This window comes from Mixophyes fleayi, chromosome 1, assembly GCF_038048845.1.
Source record: "Mixophyes fleayi isolate aMixFle1 chromosome 1, aMixFle1.hap1, whole genome shotgun sequence".
In the NCBI taxonomy this organism is placed as follows: Eukaryota; Metazoa; Chordata; class Amphibia; order Anura; family Limnodynastidae; genus Mixophyes; species Mixophyes fleayi.
The window spans coordinates 176,847,950-176,872,133 of record NC_134402.1 but is presented as its reverse complement, the minus strand read 5'-3'; the positions used below and the strand labels follow the sequence as shown (position 1 = coordinate 176,872,133).

The window sequence follows — 24,184 nt, the reverse complement described above, 5'->3', positions numbered from 1 at the left end:
AAGAACCCATTTATTTTGTAGACAATGTAAGGAAAAAGTCCAATTGTTGTCCCCTCCTAAAATAACATTACATATTTCAATTATTTTCTTTAAAGCAGTATTAGCTTGCTTGCTTCTTGTACTAGTACATGATGTCTACACTGTATGAAAAGATAAATCTAACAAGCTGCAGTTATTAAACCTACACTTATGCTGTGAATACTAAACTTACTACATTCCGAAATTTACAACCAGTCCGTTTCCTTTGTGATACTTACTGAATTAATGATCCCTCCCAAAGCCTTAAATCCACCTTCAACAGCAAACACATGTTCTTTTGAGTCAGCAATGTCTATAAGCTGTAGAAATAAAAATAAAGTGTTTGTAAAGTAAATATTTATAGATATGTGTTGTGTCAGTTTAATGAAATCTGGTTGAAGCTCATTTTAATGTTTTATTAAATATAGGAAAAATAAAAACCTTAAACATTGTGACAGTATTTGTATAATTTATATAACTGCCATAATTTTACATCAGTAAGTATCAAAAAAGTCAAATATTGTTTGGAACAAATTTGCATTTAAGAATAAGATTCCAGCACATTTATCTTACCTGCATTTGTTTCCCAGAAAAATTGAGGACAAGTGCTCAACAAGAAATTTCTCCACCGACTTGACTGACTAGGCTCAGACCTAGGGCCTGATTCATTAAGGATCTTAACTTAAGAAACTTCTTATTTAGGTCTCCTGGACAAAACCATGTTACAATGCAAGGGGTGCACATTAGTATTCTGTTTGCACATAAGTTAAATACTGACTGTTTTTTTCATGTAGCACACAAATATAAACTTTAAATTTCAGTGTACAAATAAGTTATCAAGTATTTGTGTGCTACATGAAAAAACTGTCAGTATTAAACTTATGTGCAAAACAGAACACTAATTTGCACCCCTTGCATTGTAACATGGTTTTGTCCAGGAGACTTAAATAAGAAGTTTCTTAAGTTAAGATCCTTAATGAATCAAGCCCCCAATCTCTAACTCCACCATCTCAGCCTAACCTTAACTTCACTCACAGTCTAAATTTAACCTACCACTTGGTGCTTAAACCTGAGTCCTTTCCCGTTTCAGTTTACCTTCCTCAGAGGAAGACATGGGAAAAAGCTGTGGGATCGAAAAGGAGCAACAGCTGTGAAGATAGCCATAGTGCCTTCAGATTTGCAATGAGCAGAAGGATAGTTGAGCTCATGTTTATAAGCAACTGTGCTAATACCCCAGGACTCATGAGGATCAATTATTCTATGTGTTCAGAGCAAATATCCCAGGCACCAACTGGTTCCCTGACAACAATCTGCATTAATTTTGGGATAGGTTAATGAATCTCAAAAAATGAATTCACAATGATAGATAAAATTAAGCTAATTTGCACCTAAGTATAATTAAGAAATAATTAATTTCAAATAATAAATATTACTAGTAATCAAATAACCAGTGGTGGAAGTGGGCAGGTATACAGTGGTATACCATACCACCAATTCTACTACTGCTTTGATTGCAAACCTATCCTTATAATTCCTTTCACTCACATCTTCCATGCAGCCACTTCTAAATTTCCACTTCGACCACTGCAAATAGCCAAAGAGTATGTTTGCAAAACATGAAGCTGCTAAATCAGATTTTGTTTCAATTTTGTACTAGTACATATTAGTACACAAAGGACTAAAACAGCATATTGTATAACAATCATTACATGAAGACGAAGTGCAAAGTCATACATTTAAGTTCCTGAATAATTCCAATGCCGGCATTTTCATATCTTACTCACCTGCTCAAGCTTGAAATCAAGGACTCCAACACAGTAGACTCTCGCCCCCATTGCACGAGCCTTGTCAGCCTGTTGTAAACACATGGACAAATCACAATGTAATAATGTTACACAACACAAAACATACAAAAGCAATAAAAAACAATGAGCAGCACTTACCTCATTTTTTGTCAATCGAGGAACCAGGTCAGCCAGCTTACCATCAGTCAGAGCAATAATGATAGAAGCAGTACTTCCTCTTCCTGCTTTCTGAATTTGCTCATTTGCCTAAAAAGTTTAAAAAAAACTCATTAACTGTGGAATTTTATTGTGACATTTTCTGTGCACCTCAGTGATCAATCATATTGCAGCAGTTATAAAGAAACATTGTGTTTCATACCATAAGTGGTCTTTATTAACTTCTAGCCAATGGGACATAACCTGCCTTTGAATATATTGTAACCAATATTCAGCATTCATTTTCCGCTGTAAATGTTTCATACTTTGACAGGGAGGTAGAGTTACACAACTGTGACAGGGAATTGGGGAAGCCGCAATTTGAAGTACATTTTAAGAAGCACAATTCCTTGCAGCTAGTGTCATGTCTAGTGTCCAATTTAAACTCTGTAATGTTGGTGTTCTGCCCCCTTACTCTGGTAGTGAAGATCTCTCCTGTAGAAGGGTAAATAATGGGCATTAACAGCAGAAGTCCTGATTGGCAGAGTTCTGCACAGCTGACCATATACTGTCAGACCATCCCCGACTGTGTTATGCAACCACTTCACTCCTCCACCAGAATTATATGGGAAAGACCTAGACCCAATAGTTACCACACTGGGGGCTAGATTTACTAAAGGGCGGGTTTGAAAAAGTGGAGATGTTGCCTATAGCAACCAATCAGATCTAGCTGTCAATCTGTAGAATGCACTAAATAAATGATAACTAGAATCTGATTGGTTGCTATAGGCAACACCTCCACTTTTTCAAACCCGCAGTTTAGTAAATATACCCTTGGGCCTTTTTAAGCCTAATTGTCTTGGGTTAAATAGTGACGCAGCACCACAATGCTACATTTCTTTTAAAAAGGTTGCATTTATTCAGTGGTACCCTGATTCAGAGCAGAGGGACCCCCACAAGGGACCATGCACCATATTTTTAGAAAGACATTTCTGAAACTGGACATATCCTTTAATTAGTGGTGTATCTGTTATTGATAAATATAATACTAAATAATATTAGCTTATTTGTTTGCAGCAGTTTGTAGCACCTTTGGATATGCTGGTTTGTGAAAGAAATAAAAAGGGATTTGAAGGGCGCAAAGTCACAGTGCAAGACAGCAACAGAGGCTACAGGAGAAATATTTTTTCAGTGACAATGCCCAAAGTTAGGAAAAAGGAGGGAAATCAGCCCTAACTAATAACGGATTGTCATTCAGTCAGTGGTCTGTGATCTGTTCTATATTAATAAGGCATGACGCAGTCACCAGATGCTGTTCAGCTATATTTAGAATTTTACCAAAGAAATAAAAGCCATATGACTCTCTAGAACATTTGCTGATTCACAGATCATTCTGAACCAATTTGTCTTAAATTTGATTGCAATTTACTATATAACATTCCCAAAACGCTCAATATATTGTGCACAAACCTTTCTGGTACACTACATGTTGTTGCCCAATGTTTTCAATGGAAAGACACAACTATATTTTAGGACTATGTTCAGAGGTGGGATCCATTTCATAAAAATACATATGAAACAGTCTAAGTAGCGCTCCATATTGCTTAAGTTGTAAGCTGCACAATGCAAACTTAATGTTCTTTTTGTAAATGTGGATGCAATTTAAGCTCGCCCCACCAGGCTAAAGATTGCCAGCCAGCCCCTAATCACAATCATTTCATACAAGTTTTATTGTACTGTCTTGAAGACTTTTAGGGGTAAATGTATCAAGCTGTGGGTTTGAAAAAGAGGAGATGTTGCCTATAGCAACCATTCAGAATGTAGCTTTCATTTTGTAGAATGTACAAAATAAATGATAACTAGGGGCCTGATTCATTAAGGATCTTAACTTGAGAAACTTCTTATTTCAGTCTCTTGGACAAAACCATGTTACAATGCAAGGGGTGCAAATTAGTATTCTGTTTTGCACATAAGTTAAATACTGACTGTTTTTTCATGTAGCACACAAATATCAACTTTAAATTTCAGTGTACAAATAAGCTATCAAGTATTTGTGTGTTACATGAAAAAACAGTCAGTATTTAACTTATGTGCAAAACAGAATACTAATTTGCACCCCTTGCATTGTAACATGGTTTTGTCCAGGAGACTGAAATAAGACGTTTCTCAAGTTAAGATTAAGTTAATGAATCAGACCCTAGAATCTGATTGGCTGCTATAGGCAACATCTCCACTTTGTCAAACCCTCAGCTTGATCAATTTCCCCCGTAGGGGCAAATGTATCAAACCTTGTAAAACAGAAAAGTGTAGGTGCTGCCCATAGAAACCAATCAAATTCTAGCTATAATATATCAAGTACATTCTAGAAACTGATCACTAGAATCTTATTGGTTGCAATGTGCAACACCTTCACTTTCCTTATTATAAAGTTTGATACATTTACCCCTTAGAGGGCTACTTTACTCATAGCTTATACAGTGTCTCTTGGACAACATACAGCTTAACACAAGTTCTGCTACAACTAGATGCAATATAAGTGTATTTAAGTGATTAAGTGATTCATTATTTTCCAGTCAGTCAGCATTCTACATGTCACACCAGCTGTCAATCACATAATAAAATATATAATTTGATTTGGAAACCTCCAGATTTTAGTGAAAACATATAATAATGTAAAAGGAAGCATTATTTATGTGTAAAATAAGTGTAATATTAAAACAGATTTATTTAAAAATAACTACTTACTAGCTGAAAGCCTTCGTGCATGTATGTTTCGCCAGCAGGTTTTACGTTATACAGATCTTTAAGTCCTTTCGTAATTTTGCCTCTGTAAAAAGTTCAACAATATGGTAAAGTATTATGTAGACAATATGAATGCCTAAAATAGTATTATTATTTTAGGCATTCATTTCCTTACTGTTTTTACTAATTTCATCAAGCCACTTAATGTATATGGTTTTTTTTATAAAGAAGAGTGTTAAATAAGTACGTTCGAATTTTAAAGCTGCATGTATGTGTATGTGCCCTTACAGGAACCACATTAATGATAGAGTAAAGCATATATTTTGCTGTAAAAGACCCACTTAATTTAACATTTTATCTGTAGTTAGGTGTGAAACATGTGAGAATGCTAAGGTCACTGCAGCTGAGAATTGCAAACATTTTATATAAACCATAATGATTTTCTAAAAAATGGTTTAACATCATAATCAAAACAACATAAACCTTAAATGCCATTCACACAATTAGCCTGAGTCATTATGGAGAACTAAGCAAAAAAAAAAAAAAAGAGTATTGCATTGGAGTGAGATGTAAATTTAAAATCATGGTTGCCTACTCTCTCGGAATGTCCGGGAGACTCCCGAATTTTTGGGAGTTCTCCCGGACTCCCGGGAAAGCAGGCAAACCTCCCAGATCCAGCTATTTCCGTTGGTGAAGTGGGTGAGGGTGGGGCTAAACACGTAATCGTGGCCCCGACCCTCTGCCATGACTGGTCAAAATTGTCAATGATTGACAGGGCCTAACACCGAAATTCGCATGGCCACGCCCCCTCGAAGGACCCCCCTCCCGGACAGCTTCTTTGAAAAATCGGCAAGTATGTTTAAAATGTGGGCACAGATTTATAGCTGGGGTAGGACATGTCCTAGATCAACTATAAATTTCAATATAAAAATAAAGTTATCATGTATTTGTGTGCTACATGACAAAGTCAGTCTTTTCTTAATGTGCAAAATAATAAACTAATTTGCACCCCTTATATTATAAGATGATTTGCCCAGGATTGAATGTACTCCTTTCTTTGCCTTACTCTCCTTAATGACTCATTTTTCTTTTCTGTTATGTATCTTTTTGGGTTTAAGGTTAATTTATCATTTTGGGGATTGCTGCCCGGCTTGGTTTTGTATGCATAAAACCAATAAGACAAACTTGATTTACAAATATGTCGTTTTAAACAGAAAAAATAAATAAGAATAAACTAAAATTGCTAAAATTATTCTCATTCAGAAAGACTAATACAATAAATATATCAATTGTAAAAGAACACTTATGAGTAATGGACAGCTGCTATACCTATGCCCTAGACCAGGCTTAGCTAACCTGTGGCACTCCAGGTGTTGTGAAACTACAAGTCCCAGCATACCCTTCCAGCAATAAGCTGCTATATATTGGCAAAGCATGCTGGGGCTTGTAGTTTCACAACACCTGGAGTGCCACAGGTTAGCCAAGTCTGCCCTAGACCAATATTGGGCAACATGCAGCCGGCCATAGGGCCCTCTGAAACTTTACTTGTGGTGCTTTATTGTCAGATTTGCATGTTACAGCATGTAAGGATTGTTTGTCTGGCACCAGCAACCCAAGCAGGCCTAGAATGAACTTGGATGCCTCCCCTGCTGGCAGAGAACTACATCTCCCAGCATGCAGTGGGGAGGAGAAGATTGTGAATGAGCAGTTACAAACAGCAGTTGGAATTCTGAGGAGGCTTCAGAGGGACAGACATCCTAGAAGAGTCCTCTGCGATTTGTCACAGAGAGGAAAACGAGAACGAGAGGTCTGAGAGACAGAGGGATTAAAGAAAGAGAGAGACACTCTGAGAGTGCATTGTGTTATTAGTCAGGTAGGGAACAGGTGGGGAGGCCTGAAGCACATTATATTATTTACTTTTGCTGGACTGAGATATAATAACAGGGGTAAAGTGTAGGGAAAATTAGTTAGGGGACAAAGACTGAGATTAATATATTTGAGAATCTACACCAATTCCTTTACTATTACCTGCTACATGTGAGAAATCCATATACCTACATGGTGCGGAGCCTATTTCATTACAGTGAATACATGTTTATGTCAAGGGGTGAAAGGAAGTGGCAATAGTGTAAAGTATGTCCTTTTCTTATTGTATCAGGGGAAAAGCCTGATGAAAGAAAGTGTTGTTAGAGGAGAGTGATATAGTGAGGTGTCTCTGTGTTTGTGTGGGTTTCCTCCGGGTGCTCAGGTTTCCTCCCACACTCCAAAAACATACTAGCAGGTTAATTGGCTGCTATCAAAAATTGACCCTAGTCTCTCGCTCTCTCTCTCTCTCTCTGTCTGTGTGTGTTAGGGAATTTAGACTGTAAGCTCCAATGGGGCTTGATGTGAGTGAGTTCTCTGTACAGCGCTGCGGAAGCAGTGGCGCTATATAAATAAATGGTGATGATGATGATAGTGAGGTGCTTCTGTTTGGAACATCAGCACTAACCCCATACCGAGGAATATAAGGGACAAGGACATTGCTTTGTACTACTGGATGCTAAACACTTTCTCAGGAAGAGAAGGAGAGAATCGTATTTAAACTACCTCATGGCAGAAATTGCATAACTTTACATATCTGCCTGATGGCTAAATGTATTTCTATGCTGTGTGTTTACAAAGTTAAAGCAACTGTGATAGAATTGTGTGTGCATTGCTTGTCATGGTTACTTCTGTTAGATAGTCATTGTAAGATCACATTAGAAGGTAAAGAGGTATATCTTAGGCTAGGTACACACTGGCCCAATGATTGCACGAATAATCTCCAATCAGCCGACCGTTTGGTCAGATATTGTGTGAGTGTGTATAGTGACATGATGATCTAAAGTCATCCCGAAGTGCCGATCATCGGTTCATTTGGTTGGTCGTACTGTTTAATAGTTTTTGACCAATGACCGACCGATCATTTAGTGTGTATGCACTCATGTTCACAATCTCCATAGAGTTTACAGAGTCATGTTCTTTTCACCCGATGCTAGCGATGAATGTCCTGGTGAATAAATGTAGAGAGTGCTGTAGAAGAAATAATTAATTTGTTCGTTCTGAGACAGAATGTTTTGTTTCAGAGTCACAGAAGCTAACAAAATTCGTTAGCACATGTAGGACATGTGGATAGCTATAACAAGGCGGTTTTAATCAGTGTGACAATAATTAATGAATGAATATTGTACTGTCATTCTCTGAAGACTAGAGGACCAGATGAAGGACCAGATCAAGAGCACAGATCTGAAGGTAAATCGTGTCAGTGTGTATGTATGAATCACCAGACTGATCAGACCTTCAGTCGTAGGTACAATAGTTTGAGATAACACGTCGGTCAGAAAATCCTTCAGTGTGTACCTAGCCTTAGTGATGTCTGTTAATATTGTAGATTAAATACTAGCCAGTATTGTTCATAAGTTATATGTGATCGTTTTGTTCAGACTGAAGAAATCTATTTTTGATACACAATTTACAAAACTCTTTTAGGAGCTCATGCCTCATTAATAAATAAGCCAACCTTGTATGATAATATTTCCTTTGTTTGTCTCTCTGGTCCTAGGTAGGGGACAGTTTTGAAATTTCAGCTCAACTCTACTATATCATTACTCTCAGGATTATGAACTAAAAACTGTGCCCCTGTTCCAACTGACGTAAAATAGGAGGCATGTCCTCCTGAGATGGGCCTCACTCAACACAATAGGCTGGGTACACACTTCAGGCTTTTCAGTCCATTATCGTGCCAATGACACAATGAACAATTCTTCGGCCCAATATTTCATTAGCTTGTACACTTCATAAATAAGCGATAATCATTCAAAAGCTCATCGTATTGTTTCATTTTATTTTTAAACCGGACTAAAAATCTTGTTCAGCAATGGAACAATGTAGTTTCAATTTTGCAGTATGTATACAGTCATGATCAGGATCTCCACAGAGTTTACAGAGTCATGAGCTTTTCAGCCCATGGTTATGGCAGATGAAGAGCACAGATATGAAGGTAAGTCTCGTAAAACATGTATAGTGCGTACATATGAATTGGCATGCTGATCAGGATTTGTTTTGTTTTTTCCGCCGTTGGTAAAATCGTTACTGATATAGCATTGTGAGAAATTTTCTGTAGTGTGTACCCAGCCTTAACCGATGCTCTTCACAAAGAGTTATCTTACACCTACAGCATGCAGTTCAATTGCTAAACAGTTGTATACATAGGCAAAAAACTGTTAACATGATTACAATGAGAATTTAAATTAGTTAATTATGTTTAGACATCTTGGAATATAATAGTATACAGTAATTAGCCAAACACATAAAACATAATAATATAATTGCTCTAGAGATCTTGGATCAGAGTAGTTGAATCATGAAGACAACTCATTTCCTTTATCCTTTTTCCAGGGAGTGGAATATATTTTCAGCTCAATCTATGATGAACAATTTCTGAACATTTCATTACAAAGAGGTGGGTTAAAATAATCATCCCTGTCCTATTAGAGATATGTTTTAATAATATGGCATCAAGAAATATTAAAGAAACATACTTAAAGTATAATTATAGTATACTCTATTATCATATTTCGCGTACAGAATGTACTCCCTCGCCACTGTAAAAATGTACTTTATGTACAGTAGACATTCATAGCATACTAATAAATGTATTTCATGGAAACAATTTTTTTTAAAAGTGTTATCATTAACACATATATTATTAATTGGTGACAATAATTGTTCTTTTGTTATTTTGTTTATATTGGATGTATCCTGCAGTGTCTTGTCTAGTAGAGCAGACCTACACCTGTGTTCATCACTGCACGTAGCTTCACATCTGGGTTCTTTGATGAAATTGTGCGTATGTATACCCAAATTACATGCGTTTTAAAACAAACGCACATTGCGCTCAGTATGCGTGCCTTAATGAATCAGGCCCAGAGGCTGAATGGCTCTTAGATAGTTTCCCCTGGTTCCAGGAGGAGTCTGTTTACAACGTGACATGCCAGGCATCATACTGTCAACATCACCATTACATTTATGTTGGGACTTTAAAACATTATGAAAATGGCAATATAACTAATTGCTTTTGCACTGTTTCCAATCATTTATGCCCTGCTGGTGAAAAAAATCTTATGATACACAAGTGACATGATAGCAGGCGCGGGCTGGCAAGATGCAGCCCGTCATCAGTGACACGGCTGCATCGCCTGTCATGTGACGCGCCTGCCTGTGCGCTGAGGCGGGCGCGTCACATGACATTTTTACAGGCGGCCGTCATGTGATGCGGCCGCTGGTAATAATTAAGTTATAGTGCAGCCGGGGGGGGGGGCGGGGATGGATGGCCGGCCCTAACAAGGGGTAAACTGAGCGGCCCGGGGGACCGATGCCCCCATGCCCCCCGGGCCAGCCCGCCCCTGCATGATAGTGTGTAAACTATATCCTTATAGTGTGAGGGGCTATGTAATCCCTTATATTTGAAGACTAGCGTTGTTCCTCTCATAAAATATAACATATCTCTTCATACACCATATAGCGATGTCACATGACTCTTTATGAAAGTGTTCCAAGATAAAATGTATAACTGTCAGTGAGGCTAAAATACATTGGGATATGAGGATTGCCTAATGCAAGCAACTTTCTTTCAAAATAAAACATGTATATTATGCAGAGTAATGTACCTCTACTGTTAAAAAAATAATAAGGATATTAAAAGTCACCTTAGAGTCTATGTAAAAGCTTTCATATGGCCACAGAACTCCTCAGCTAGTTCTAATATCCTCATATTTTACAGTACGGGGTAACTTATTTCATTTATTAAAACTCCATCATCTTCTCTATTATCTGCTGCTTCTTCTTCTGCTGCATCACCACACCTACTCTCATCTGCCTTTTTAAACAGTGTCATACATAGTACACAACTGTTCAATTTGCTATGAAGTAGAGATGCTCAGGCTTGGTACTTTTGCGCGCCCTCGGAAATGAAAACAAGGCAAAACATCATTGTTTCGTCGTCAGATCTTGCGAGTTTTGGATTTTAAAAAACACTCTGTGGCTATCCAGCACCATTTCACAGAAGGACACAGAAGGGGTAGCACAGTTCTTGGCAGTCTCTAGTGCAGTTGGGCAGCGTCATAGCTAGAAAAGAAAGAGGAGGGGTAGCAGTGTTCTTCAAAGTCTCCAGTGACATTCAGGAGAGCTCCATTGCTAATTGTCATTGCTGAAATAGAAATAATAGGGCTGGCAGACTTGGTCTAAATCTGCAGTCACATTGTACTGTGTTATATAGCTCACACACAAACAGGAGAGCTCCATCGCTAATTGTCATTACTGAAATAGAAATAATAGGGCTGGCAGGCTTGGTATTCTAAATCTGCAGTCAAATTGTACGGTGTTATATAGGTAACACAAAAACAGGAGAGGTCCATTGCTCCATTGCTAATTGTCATTGCTGAAATAGAAATAATAGGACTAGCAGTGTTGTTCTTAATCTGTAGCCACATTGTACTGTGTTATCAAAATGGATTCACAGCAGTACACAGAAAGACCAGGAGCACCAAGCAGCTGCTGGCACCAGTCATGATGATAGTAATCCCTCTACGTCATCTGCTAAAGCCTATGTTAAAGTGCATAGTGTTTTTAAGTCAGGGAAACAAAAATGTGAAAAAACACCTTTACCTTGGTAAAGAAAAAAAGACCTGTAATCCAGGCAAAGTTATCTGCAGAAAAAATAAAATTGCCAACATGCCATTCTACACACGCAGTCGCAAGGCAAGAATGAGGCCTTCGCCTTTCTCTATGAGTGCTAGTTCTGCAACTGTCACCGAGGCATCTTCTTGAAAGTTCAGTCATGACCAAGCAAGACCATGTCATTCTGGCTCAACAAGTGGTGCAAATACTCTTACGTGTAACAGCCGAGCTGGAAGAAAACAGTAAGACATTAGAGGAAAATGTATGTTCAGATTCAGAAATGACACAAATCCCTGAGGAGAGTCTATCCATGAGTGCTATGTGTAAGCCTGACTTTTCTGATAGTGTGGCCATAAAGAAGGCCCATTTCAGCATTTCTGCATAAACAGCCCAAGTGTAGCCGGTGATACACAAATTGAGGATGCCACTTTGGAATTGCAACAGGATGAGGGGGATATTTGTCTAGCTGACGAGGGCACTAATGAGGATGTTGATGAGAATGATATTGTTTGTGTAAGTTCTGCACCAGTGGGACTTGTATGTGATAAGAAGAAGGCCATTGTCATGCCTAGGCATAAGACCAAAAAATTAATCTCTTATGTGTGGAATTATTTTTACCCAAATCCTAACAACAGTTGTCTAGCCTTTTCTAGCATTTGTAAAGCCACAGTCAGTAGAGGGAGGGACCTTAACCATCTAGGACCCTCCTCCATATTACGCCATTTGAAGCGAGTTCATGGCAAGCTGTTGGGAAAATTGGAAACTTATGCTAATAAAATAACAACAAGCAGTCCATCATCAGCTAAGTCCCTTCTCTCATCTATATCCCAGCACCTACCTCTACTGAGTGTGGCTTTACAAACGCTACAAATGGCTAGACAACTGTTGTCAGGATTTGTGTAAAAATAATTCCACACATAAGAGGTGGATTTTTGGTCTTATGCCCAGGCATGACAATGGCCTTTTTCTTATCACTAGCAAGAACTGCTGCAGTCTTTGTTTGAAAGTGTATGAAAATAATATTGTGACCTGTGAGGTGGTCAAAATTGACTGCAAATGACTTGAAATTAGTGTTATTGAGGTTTATGATAAAGTATGGAAAAAAAGAACAAAATGATGTGATTTTAGCAACAAAAAATGGGGATTCTAGGAAAAAATAGGGATCCAAAACCAAAACACGCAAGGGCGGCTTTGCCAAAGACAAAACCAAAAACGAAGTTAATCCAGATCCAAAACCAAAACACAGGTGAACATTGTACATCTCTACTATGAAGGTGACATATATTGCTACAGATAGCACTATGCAACATTTACCAATGTTATTGTGACTCTCTCTGCTCTTTAAATGTGTAACACTTCTCCTGCCATATGTGTAACACAGAAGAAGTTACATAATATATTTAAATACATCTGCGTCACAATTCTGGCAAACCATATTTTACTTTTGTGCACAGATGTTTCTATGTCTGAACCGCACTGCTAAATATCTGAAACAATATTTGTTGAAGCTGCATCAGAAAATTCTGCCAATGTTAGCCTGGCAGACCATGCAATTTACTCTGTTTTAGTTAAAGTAGTACAAAACAAAATAAAACATAAAATACTTTACTATTCTGACATGATATTTTTTCCCTAAAAAATAAAAATAAAATGAATCTTACCAGAAACTGTTACTATAAGAACAACATACCCTTGTGTTGGGTTGTTCTGTTAAATAACTACAATATGTCACATCAAACAACACTCATCAAAAATACAATAAAATTATGGCAACAGCAAGAAATGCTTATTTATTTCAATTTACTACAGGGTGAATAGGTTTCTTGTCCTGTTACATCTGTGACCTTTAAAGGTGAACTATCAACAAAACACCAATTTTGAGGGGGAAAAATTATTAATCTTTGTAGTTTATATGAGAAGAGAGCGATAAAAAAGGTTTAATATTACTTTTTTTTTACAATTGTTTGTAAACAAGCTGTTTAATAATCTAGTCTTAGGGGGTATTCAATTAGTATGTACGGCCGCGATTATGTGCGGCTGCGCATGTACAGTACCATTACATTACCGCAACCTTGGTGATTTCTGTGCGCCCCTAAAACCACGATGCAGCCGCACGTAATCGCGGGAGCGAATGCTAAATGAATATGCCCCTTAATGTCCAGGTGCATTGATATCCTAATCTGGGGCCTGATTCATTAAGGATCTTAACTTAAGAAACTTCTTATTTAAGTCTCCTGGACAAAACCATGTTACAATGCAAGGGGTGCAAATTAGTTTTCTGTTTTGCACATAAGTTAAATACTGACTGTTTTTTCATGTAGCACACAAATACTTTATAGCTTATTTGTACACTGAAATTTAAAGTTGATATTTGTGTGCTAAATGAAAAAAACAGTCAGTATGTAACTTATGTGCAAAACAGAATACTAATTTGCACCCCTTGCATTGTAACATGGTTTTGTCCAGGAGACTTAAATAAGAAGTTTCTTAAGTTAAGATCCTTAATGAATCATTCCACTGATTTTTAAACATGATGCCAGAAGCAACTTAGCCTATGCCGGCGGTTCCCAAAGTGTGCGCCGCGGCTCCCAGGGGTGCCGCGGCGCTGTCACTGGGATGCCGCCGGCCAGCCCTAGAAAGAAAAAAGCAAACAGAAACTTACCAATCCGCGCGGCGCTAGGACTCTGCAGCCTCCTCTCTCCCGCAGCTGTCACTGAATATCGACGTCAGTGACAGCTGCTGCGCGAGAGAGGAGGCTGCAGAGTCCTAGCGCCGCGCGGATTGGTAAGTTTCTGTTTGCTTTCTTTTTTCTATAGCTGACGCCTGGCGCGGGGCAGAGGTGGGGGCCAGATGGCAGAGGAGGGGGAGATAGAGCAGAGGAGGAGGGCAGATGCCAGAGGAGGAGGGCAGATGGCAGAGGAGGGGGACAGATGGCAGAGGAGGGGGAGAGAGAGCAGAGGAGGAGGGCAGATGGCAGAGGAGGAGGGCAGATGGCAGAGGAGGGGGACAGATGGCAGAGGAGGAAGGCAGATGGCAGAGGAGGGGGACAGAGAGCAGAGGAGGAGGGCAGATGGCAGGGGAGTCGAACAGATGGCAGACGAGGGGGACAGAGAGCAGACAAGGGGGTCAGATGGCAGAGGTGGGGGTCAGATGGCAGAGGTGGGGGTCGGGGGACAGAGAGCAGAGGAGGATGGCAGAGGAGGGGGACAGAGGGCAGAGGAGGGGGACAGAGGGCAGAGGAGGGGGACAGAGAGCAGAGGAGAGGGACAGCGTGAAAGAGGGCAGAGGAGGGGACAGAGGGCAGAGGGGGCAACGTGAGAGAGGGCAGTGTGCCTGGATGCAGAGGGGGCAGAGTGTCCGGATGCAGAGGGGCATTTTTGCATACTTCTAAAACAGGACTGCTCAGTAATTATTTTGGACGGGTGCCTTGAAAAAATTTGGAGACTCTAAGGGTGCCGCGAATTGCAAAAGTTTGGGAACCACTGGCCTATGCTAAGAAAAGCAATGTATCACTGAGGAATATGAACTTCATAGTGTAAATGTGCACTATACAAGCACTCAGAAATGTGTTTTCATGGTCTAAAGGTGGTCACAGATTTGGCTGCTCAACATGTGCAAATGGCATGCGTAAGGTGATGAGCCAATCTGTGCATAGGTAGGATGTAACCCCTTTACCTTGTCACACAAAAACATTTCAGAACTTCAACTGATAAGTAGTTAAACATCTATAGGCATTTATGGATAGAAATGACATGCTGCTGTAACTCTGTGAAATATTAACAGACTTGTATTTAAGTTCCCAGAAACAAAGCTAAGGTTCATTCAATTAAATATTTTTTTTCAGTGGGGGAAGAATGTGTGTACAAAGACAGTGCAAGCTCTGAAATTGCAAAACGATGTAATCTGTAATAAACCCTTTAAAATTCCGTTCACAACTTAAAAAAAAAAATAGATGAAGAAATACATTTATTATTATTATTATTATTACATAGATCATTTGCACAGATTTCTTGCCATTAGCAATAGCCAATGACAAGATTTTTTTTTAGTAATATACTGCTTGGTATTGGCTTAGTGGTTAATGTGACTACCAGTCCTCTGTCATTCTACAGTGTGGCTTCTAGCAAGTTGTTTGCGGCATCGCTTATGTTTTTTTATTTTTACTTGCCTTAGATTACAAATCACAAAGATTTCCCTTGCAATAAAATTAAGAAAACAATTTGTCATAGATTCCGCATACTACTTACCCAGGGGTATGGCCTAACAATGTCGGCGAATGGAGAAAGTGCTATGTGCATGTGCATAGTGCTTTCCCGGTGAGGAATCCATGCTGGATCCCATTGAAAATAACCAGTAAAGATATCCTGAGAAGGCACTGCTTTGCTGCAAAAAGCTTTGCTTTTCACAGCTTAATAAGCTAACAAATGCTGCTGTTCCCATAGCGGCCTATGGGAACATTGGTAAGCTCCATTGATTAAGTTAATGCCAGAGAACTCTATGATTTCTCCCATGTAAACCGTTTGATATATAACAAAAAGCATTGATTGAGCCTTTTGATGGGGTTTACGCCAGAGTTTTAGCTCTTCACCGTTTCTTAAAGAGACCCATAGCCAGTCAAAATAAAATTACATTAGGCAATCTATTTTCAAAAACTTCTTGCAAAATTATATCAAGCAGCAATAATGTAGAGAAAAAAAGTCACACAACTGCATGCAGCTGTCACTCAGCAGATATTTAAATATATATATATATATATATAAATATATATATATATATATATATATATTTATTTATAGAAGCGTTAAAAAAGGTGCTTGTCTCACTATGCACATCTCCCTTATCATGCTCTGCCTCCCGAAGAATTATACTCTAAAGGAAAATGTGACACTGAGAATGCAATACAACAACCTAGCACCAATAGAGTTCTCAAATCAAGAAATAAAAGCTACACATTATTTAAAAGTCATGCTGCTATTCCAAGCAGAAAATTGTCGGTTTGGACATTTTTTCAGAGTGACATTAAGCAACATGACTATGGTAGTAATGTGCAAAGTATGTGCACAGTGGGTCAGTGTAGGTCTCCAGCAAACAAAGCTCATAACGTTGGCCCTGATCCAACATATTGATGGGCATCATGGTCTCCTTTGGGAAAAACGCAAAGGACAGCCTATAAATTCAGGGGCGGAACTGGGAGGGGAGGGGGCATATGTACGCAGTGAATGTACAGCAAGGACGTGCCAAGGACGAGCGCACACAGTAGCATCCGATTCAAGTTTGGGGCATCTCTAAGGTATGTGCTTTTTACTCATATCAATTGCACCAGCTACAGGTCAGGTGTAAGTGCAGAGAGATAGTGACGACCGCTGTGTATTCATGCTAGAACATGTGTTTGCAATCAGGAGCAACTGTAAAGATGCATTTTATGCACAGGAGACATTAATAACATCATTATAAATGTATTTCATGTGGGGGTAGGGAAAAATATTTTTTAAAAAATGTTTTTTCATTGATCACTATATATAATAACTGAATTCACTTTTTCTGTGCATTCTGCTGGGACTTTATATTCTACATTTCTATAGTTGGTATCCGGCAGTGTGGTTGTGTCTGTCTCCATAAGTGCCGTATAAGCACAGGATACCTACAACTGTATGCAACAAGAGATGTATCTTTAAAATCATTTGTAGTTGAATACGGAGGTGCATATGCCCGAATTTCTTGCAAAAATGCATAATACATTTGATTTGCATGCCTTAATGAATCAGGCCCTTAGTGTTGCTGTTCTTCCTGATTGTGATGAGAGTGAGGATAATGTCATAGTTGCCTACTCTCTCGGAATGTCTGGGAGACTCCCGGATTTCTGTGAGGCCGGCCGGACTCCTGGGAGAGCACGGCAACCCCCCGGTTCCTGGCCACTTCATTAGTTAAGTGGCAGATGCGAGGCTTAGGACGTGATTTATGCCTCATCATGGCAGAGCCACCTGCTGTAAGTAAGCTAGAAATTGTGATGTCAGTTTAGGGGCAGGACCAAATTATGTGATTCGTCGAGCCCCACACCCACACGCCTACCTCCCCACAGATCTCCCGTAGGCCAACTTGTCAAAGTTGGCAAGTATGGATAATGTACATGTTGACTGTTTTGAATGCACCTGATAGAAACTGTGACTTGCAGACTAATATCTAAGTCATTGTCACTTAATATTTGTAATAATTCAACTGGACAATTCCAAACCAGGCATGGCTACCACACCCAAACATAATTGCTGGAAGTATTAGATAGAAGGAGAAAATAAAACAGAAAACATTGTAGATCATACTCCCTGAACGCACACTTAGCAAAAATAATAGCTTTAGAAATTATGGCTTGCTGAATCTGCACCATTTTGGGATATGGTAGCTTGTGTGGAATCAAGGTGGCAAGTATCTAGTCGCTACTATTTTTAAAACAAAGCTGCACCCAGCTTAATTGCACTAAACAAAAACTACTTTTGAATTTATAATCATCCACCCTAGCATTCACTCTCCGTCGTTGTGCTGTCTGATGCTCACACAAAGATTGTAGTTCACTGATAGAAAGAGTGTGGTGGGGGCAAATCGGAGCTTCAAATAAATAATAGGTTTAACAGTCATTGACATTGAGAGGAAAGACACAACTATTTAAATTAACTTCTTAACATATTTAAGATAAACAGACTGAGATGCATTTCAAGACAGAAAGTAGTTATTTTAAAACTGAATGAATCTGAAAATGCTAAACTACTGGCCTTTATTTAAGTCACTCTTCCATATTAAAACCCACAGAAACCCGAAGTACACTGCATGAGAATGTGCAGATTCATTATTTTGAAATATGGTAAATATACAGCTTTGGGACTGTAATCACTTATACTATTAAAATAGACATCATTAAAAATGTTAAAATGTAATATTGAAACCATAAAAACAATAATATTAAAAACAACTTAGTGCTCCAAATGTATAGAAACGGATCCTCATATTACCGCAAGCAAATCTCGCAGATGAATCTTGAATGGATCCCTTATGATTAATCATCATCATTTATTTATATAGCGCCACTAGTTCCGTAGCGCTGTACAGAGAACTCATTCACATCAGTCCCTGCCCCATTGGAGCTTACAGTCTAAATTCCCTAATATAGACACACACTCACACACACAGACATAGACATAGACATACAGACAGAGAGGTAGAGACTAAGGTCAATTTAATAACTTGTGTTTCAATTTTGCAACAGAATCATCAATGTGCAGTGCATTCAAAATGAGAAAGAATAGTGGCAAAGGACCTTGGCAATCACTCCAGTGCTCTGTACAAACTGACGGGTGGTGGTCATATTTCTGATGGAAGAAATGCCGACACTTATCCTGCCAACATGAAAATGCTTACAGAATAAATGCGGGTATTTCAATTTGGCCGACACTGATAAAATACCAACATTGTGATTGCCGACAAGCAAAATGCTGACAGTCACAATGCTGACATTAAATCAGCAATGCCAGCGGGTCTAGCGGCTATACAGTTTTAAAAGTAATTATTTTTTGAAAATAAATAACAAAAATGAAGGAGTGCCCACCACCCTCTACAGTCATATCAACTCTAGTGCTACCAGCCTAGTGCTGGTCAGAGGAAAATCAGGGAGACAAACAGTGTGGGTTCCCCCTGATTGTCTTGCGAGCAGCATTAGGCTTTGCCAGCCGGGGCTGGCAGCACTACAGCAGGAAAACCCAGGCTGATCAGCAAGGGGCTGGATCCCCTAAGGAGATGTACTCCGATAAAAAAATTCAGGCACCCTCCTTTCGGGTACCCAGCCCTGTGCTGAAAGCACTAGGGCTCTTCCACACCCCTGGGTGGTGGGTGTGGGAAAATAAATGGTTATAAATAGAAGAGAAGAATTAAACTCTATTTTACATTGGTGAACTATGTACCAACCCAAACTGACACCACGGGGTAAATGTATCAATGACCGGATTCTTCAACTCCGGCGAGATCGGCGTCTTCAGCGCTTAAATTTAAAGCGGCGCTGCCTTGTAAAGGGAAACTTCCCTTTACAAGGCAGCGCCGCTTTGAATTTCCCTTTACAAGGCAGCGCCGCTTTGAATTTAAGCGCTGAAGACGCCGATCTCGCCGGAGTTGAAGAATCCGGTCATTGATACATTTACCCCCACGTTTGTACCATCAAGAGTTTTTTTCTGTTTTAGATTAATTATTTTAACTGAAAACATTTGCAATTTTTACTTCAAAATATTCCCAAAAGTTTCAACTAGGAGATTATGTAGAAGACTTTGTGCACATCAGAAATAGAAAAAGAGGTGTATTCTATATTTGAATATTTCATAATCCAGGTTTAATAAATTAAAAAATAGTTTTGTATTAATTTTAGTTGACACTAAACCCAAAATATTCACAGTTCAGTTAGATTACAAACTATTTGTGATAAAATGTCTGTTTTCACTACACCACACCAGGGGGTAAATGTATCAAGCTGAGAGTTTTCCGGCGGGTTTGAAAAGTGGAGATGTTGCCTATAGCAACCAATCAGATTCTAGCTAACATTTTGTAGAATCACTAAATAAATGATAGCTAGAATCTGATTGGTTTTTTAAACCTGCCAGAAAACTCTCAGCTTGATACATTTACCCCCAGATGCGGATAATATGATGTTTAAATCATTATGGTGTTTCAACACAAGAAGTTCTAAACCAGTAAATAACAATTAAAGGAACTACATTACCTTTATTCAATTCAGACAATGCCTTAACTTAAGATCGCTGAGACGCTACAGGGAATTATTTGATTAGGCAAGCTCAGTGGGGATTGCAGATTGCAAGTGGTAGCCATAATCCTTCCTAAAGACAGGTTTACTGATTCAAATACTTAGATAAACTGCTGTGTTTTCACTCCTAGCAATGAACAGGTACAAGTACCGGCTCCTGTTTGCAAGGCAGTGTTATTTGAAGGCTTTTTCACAGCAGAACACACACACATATATATATATATATATATATATATATATATATATATATATATATATATATATATACATACACACACATACATATATACACACGTATATATATATATATAATGTGTGTGCTACACCACTGACCAACAGTCTGACCAGACCTGGCAGGTGTGGGCAATAATCTCCAAAATTTTAAAATGTTATTGCAAAGTATTGCTGGCCCGACCCGGCTGCTTCTTAATGCCACCCAGCTATTTGCCATCAATATCAGTTTGTACTTCATACTAGTGATCGAGCACCCACACATTTCCCTTATCCTGACAGGCGCATATGAGTCTGAGTCTACACAAGTCGCATTTGCTCCAACACGCCCGTATACGTCCTTTCCTCCCCTGTTTCGTCTCTTGAATTATAAGGGGCCACAAACAAACATAATTGCAAGCTGTAACAGTCTACATATGGCATACACAGAAGTAAAAATTAGTTTTAGACAAAGAAAAATCTACATGAGCCCAAAAGTTGGAGTTCCTGCTCAAAATCCAATGCTTATACCTGATTCTCTGTTTTAGGATGCTTATATTAATACATTAATGTCATAAATCTGAACATTTCAAATGAACAAAGGATGCACTTTTGTAGACTGGCTCTAGTCTAATATGTTCTTAATGTTCTCAATGAAATCTATGGACAACAGCAGCATTCAATTAAGAAACATGTAAAAGACACGTGAGAGTTTAGTAAAAGTCTACCAGCTCTTAAGTCACCTAATTACCGCTAACTCTTATATAAGCTATTGAGAATGCACATATACAGTAAATATAAAAGTTGTGTAGCTGATACTGCTATCCATGGAAACGTTTTGACAATTACCAAATCTAAACAATATGACTAAAGGTTACACCATATTCCCCCATTTTTGAAACCTCTCCTCCTGTAGATCCTATTGCGCTATTGCGTCACCCTAGCCCCACGCCCTGCTAGGAAATGCCAAAAATCACGGCATTTCATAGCAGGAGATGGGACTTAATGATTCCAAATCTTGTCATTAACCCCCGCCTCCATCACGTCTGGGAGAATGCCTACTCTCCCAGGAGTACGGGAGGACTCCTCAAAAATCTGGACCCTACCGGAAATTCCAGGAGACTAAGCAAGTATGGGTTACTCTAGGGATGGACCATGACCATAAATGTACTTTAAAAGCATGGTTACATATTTAAAACTCAAGAAAGCACATTAAAGAAAAACGTATTAGCCAATGAAAACATTTTTGATATTACAAGATAAACACTATGGGACATATTTATCAAAGAGCACAATAGGCGATAAGGCTTATTTTCGCTTCGCCCAATACAAGAAAGGAGTTATCAGAATGCAGTGTGTATTGTATATGTATCATCAGAATGGGTCTGTATTGTATATTAGCCATCAGAATTAGTGGAGTCTGTATTATACATAAGACATCTGAAATGGCAATTTTATACTAGCCACCAAAATAGAAATCTGTATTATATATTAGCCACCAGAATTAAAGTCTGCTTCTTTCTTTTCCACTAGAATGGGGTCTGCTTTGTACCTTCACCATAAAAATGGGGACTGTAGTGTATAGTAGTCACCAGAATGGGGCCTGCTATGAAGACAAGTCTACAGAGTGTCCCTTTTTTCAATAGTTACCACAGTGTACGTATACTATCGTTTCTCTTGTATGCCAAGTTTATTTCTCAGTGTCAGTTCTTACTTTGTATATACAGACATGACCGGGTTATTCAAAGTCCTTACAACAGCAGGTCTCATATTTAGTGTCTGCCAAACTTGTGCAAATTCAGCCCTGAATATCTTCTAACTACATTTTAAATACATTTTTTCCTTAAAAATAGTTCTGACTAAAACACACTTCTACTTCAGAAAACACATGTACGACTTTCTGTACTTCAATAGATCTTTAAACATAATCAGATAAAGCTGTCCTCAGTGAAATAATATTCTTCAGCACAATCCAGTTTCTAAAGTTACTAACATGTTTCTAAAGCAGTTCCAAAAAGGTAACATTTAATTCAAAAGAAATGGTGTTTAGCTGAGCTGGCAGGAAATGTATGTTGAGAGTTCTTATGTAAACAGGAGATGAGTACATTTATAGAAAGGAAATGCAAAGCACTTACAAAATACTAATACAAATATATACATGGTTCCATGTAATACTGATATAGGTATGTGCAATAATGTGTTTATATCTATTGCAAAACCAGCCTGCCACTGAACAATGATGAAATGAAAGCAATCATTACTGCTGCAGTTAACCAATGACACAGGTTAGGCAATATCCTTCTGTAGTAACACAAAAGAACCTACAAAAATGCATAATATGAAATCTGTTCACAGAACAATAAAGAAATGTAGTAATCTTAGTATAAACATCGATGCATACCTCCCAACATTTAGGGGCATATTCAATTAGCTTTTAAATTCGCGGTAACGCGCGTTACCGCGAAAAGTGCGCGTTCTTGCGGGTATTACGGTATCGCATTAACGCGGATTTTCGTACGCAACCCTATGGGCTGCGAACGAAAATCCACGTTATTGCGGTACCGTGTATTACATTTCGCGGCCGTTCCGGCGCGTTACCGCGAATCCAAAAGCTAATTGAATATGCCCCTTAGAATGCTAAAAGTCTCCTAGCTAACTCTACTCATAAATGGGCACATTTTGGGTAAAACTCCACCCTTTTTCTGTTAAGCTCTGACCCTTCTGCAGCCTGTGAGTCGGGAATATGAACAGTTCACACAGGACAAACCATTTAATTCTACAGTGTTGTTATTATGTCTTTTAAGAATGCGATGTTGTAATTTAGCAATATATTTATTTAAGTACATCAAAGCATTTTTTGTTTGCATTTTGTCCTCTATGCATACACTGCATAGCAGGGTGACGCACTACCTCATGATAATGCATTATACATATTTTATTAAAGACAACTCCTCAGTGTAGACAACTTTGATCTCTTTATTGGAGCAGTAAAAAACACGGGTTACCGAGGATTTGGCAATAATGAGGCAACCTAAGGTAGATGCCACAGGCAGCAAAATAAAAGGAATTAATTTATATATTGGCAATTTTCTATAAGCCAAAGTTTAATGTTGTGGTATTTTCTTGAGCATTTTGTGTAAATCGAGTTATTCAGTAGCCAGAGCCAATTTCCAGAGGTTCAAAGTTTCAGTGAAATTAGAATTTCGAGTTCCTCTTTTACTTCTCCATTTAACCAAATGCTATTCCGCACTGTATTTGTACATTTACAATTTGATGAATTTATAGTCAAGGAATATAACTAGGAAGATGATGATGAATTCATTCTGCTGTGTGGTATAATTGTGGCAGGACTAGGAACATTTAAGACCAAAATCTGCCAGTGAAACTTGGGAAAATTTCACAGCCCATTGAGCAATAAGGCAAATATTTTAGGAAACAGTTTTTAAAATTTCACTCACCTCTTGTAGTTACCTTATTTGTAGATCTAAGAATGCTTCAAATATACAATATTCATCTCATACAGTGCACACAATTTAAATAAATTGGGTAAAGGAAGTCTTACTTGCCAGCTCAAGCAGCATAATTGATGGGAATATCCCTGCTGGTTACAGAAACCATATAGACTATATCTGGTCTCATCTCGAGATTATTAAACTGGTATTGTGTTTATTTTGTTATGTAACATTTATTTTTCAGAAGGCAACATATTAAGGTTGTAATATATGATTTAGGTTATCCATATCTCCTATAAATTCATTAATCAGTTCCCTTAAGTTCAGTG

The 24,184-nt window shown here is 38.5% G+C and overlaps 1 protein-coding gene across 1 annotated transcript in view; it reads right to left on the bottom strand.

The window, feature by feature from the left end:
* Nucleotides 1–24,184, bottom strand: part of ANTXR2 (ANTXR cell adhesion molecule 2) — a 153,340-nt gene that overhangs the window by 110,562 nt on the left and 18,594 nt on the right. The window contains exons 5-8 of the mRNA XM_075204559.1: nucleotides 4,704–4,785; nucleotides 1,962–2,069; nucleotides 1,803–1,871; nucleotides 258–338 (exon numbers count right to left, since the gene is read on the bottom strand). Of these exons, the coding sequence (XP_075060660.1) occupies nucleotides 258–338; nucleotides 1,803–1,871; nucleotides 1,962–2,069; nucleotides 4,704–4,785 (340 nt within the window). The remainder of the gene's footprint in view (nucleotides 1–257; nucleotides 339–1,802; nucleotides 1,872–1,961; nucleotides 2,070–4,703; nucleotides 4,786–24,184) is intronic.